General features: G+C 59.8%; 1 protein-coding gene across 1 annotated transcript; it reads left to right on the forward strand.

The window, feature by feature from the left end:
- Window positions 1–403: 403 nt before the first annotated feature.
- On the forward strand, window positions 404–1,153 carry LDBPK_281600 (Qa-SNARE protein; the record flags this gene model as incomplete). The annotated part of the gene is made up of 1 exon (XM_003862211.1): window positions 404–1,153. A coding segment is annotated over one exon (750 nt), but the record flags the coding sequence as incomplete, so codon positions are not given.

Below are 1,153 nucleotides of genomic sequence, written 5' to 3' on the forward strand. Positions count from 1 at the left end.
TCTCCCTCCACGATACTCTGGCATCCCTATGCCCCCCACAACGCTCACCTATCGCTTGTGAGTGGGTGTGTGCCTGCCGTGGACAAGCCCAAAGCCACCACACGCAGCCACCGCTGGTGCGCCGATTTGCGGCGATCCTGCCGTGGTGTTCTAGGCCTCCACTCACCTACTCTGTGGTTTGCACATTTGACTCTTGCAGTTGAGATATGCCCATGGGTCGTTTCCCAAGCCTCCTGAAAGCTGCTTCGCGCTTTCCCAGGAAAGGCCACCAGAATAGGCATGCCTACTGCCTCTGATTTCCGGACGGCTTATCCAGCCCAGTCGAGAAGCTTCAAGCGCCCTTGACCCTTTCTACGGCGACGTGGCTGAGGTTCTGGGCAACGTCAGGACGATCCGTGCCGCCATGGACGAGCTGCAGCAGAAGCACACGGAGAACATGCAGACGGTCGACGAGGCGCGCTCCAAGGCACTGCGCGGCGAGATCGACGAGCTGTCGCGCGAGACCGGCAACGCGGCCAAGGCGGCGAAGGAGAAGCTCGACGCGATGTCCAAGAACACGGCCAAGCTGAAGAGCGTGCCGGACAGCGTGCACGCCAACAGCGCCATCATCCGCATCGAGGAGAACCAGTACACGCACCTCGTGCTGAAGCTGGCGATGGCCATGGCCGAGTACCAGCGTCAGCAGTCCGCCAACGAGGCCTACTACAAGGCGCAGACGCAGCGGCAGATCAAGATCAAGTACACCAACCCCGACGGCAGCGCCATCGACGACTCGACAGCGGCGCAGCTGGCAGAGCAGGTGATGGAGAACGACACGTCTAGCTACATCTTCCAGCAGAGCAAGGAGGTACTCGCCTCCATCATCGAGACGCGCAACGACATCTACCGCATCGAGCAGTCCATGCGTGACCTGAACCAGCTCTTCAACGACCTAGCCTTCTTGGTGAACGAGCAGGGTGAGCTCATGGACGTGATTCTCGCCAATGTGCAACAGAGCACCCGGTATGTGGAGAAGGGTCGTGCGGCGCTGAAGAAGGCGCGTCGGTATCAAAAGAAGAGCCGCAAGAAGCTGATTTGCGTCCTGGTGTGCGGCGTGACCATAGTCGCTCTGTTTGTTGTCGTTGGTGTGCTCGCTGCCACCATCAAGATTCCA

Source organism: Leishmania donovani, chromosome 28 (genome assembly GCF_000227135.1).
Source record: "Leishmania donovani BPK282A1 complete genome, chromosome 28".
Lineage (NCBI taxonomy): Eukaryota > Euglenozoa > Kinetoplastea > Trypanosomatida > Trypanosomatidae > Leishmania > Leishmania donovani.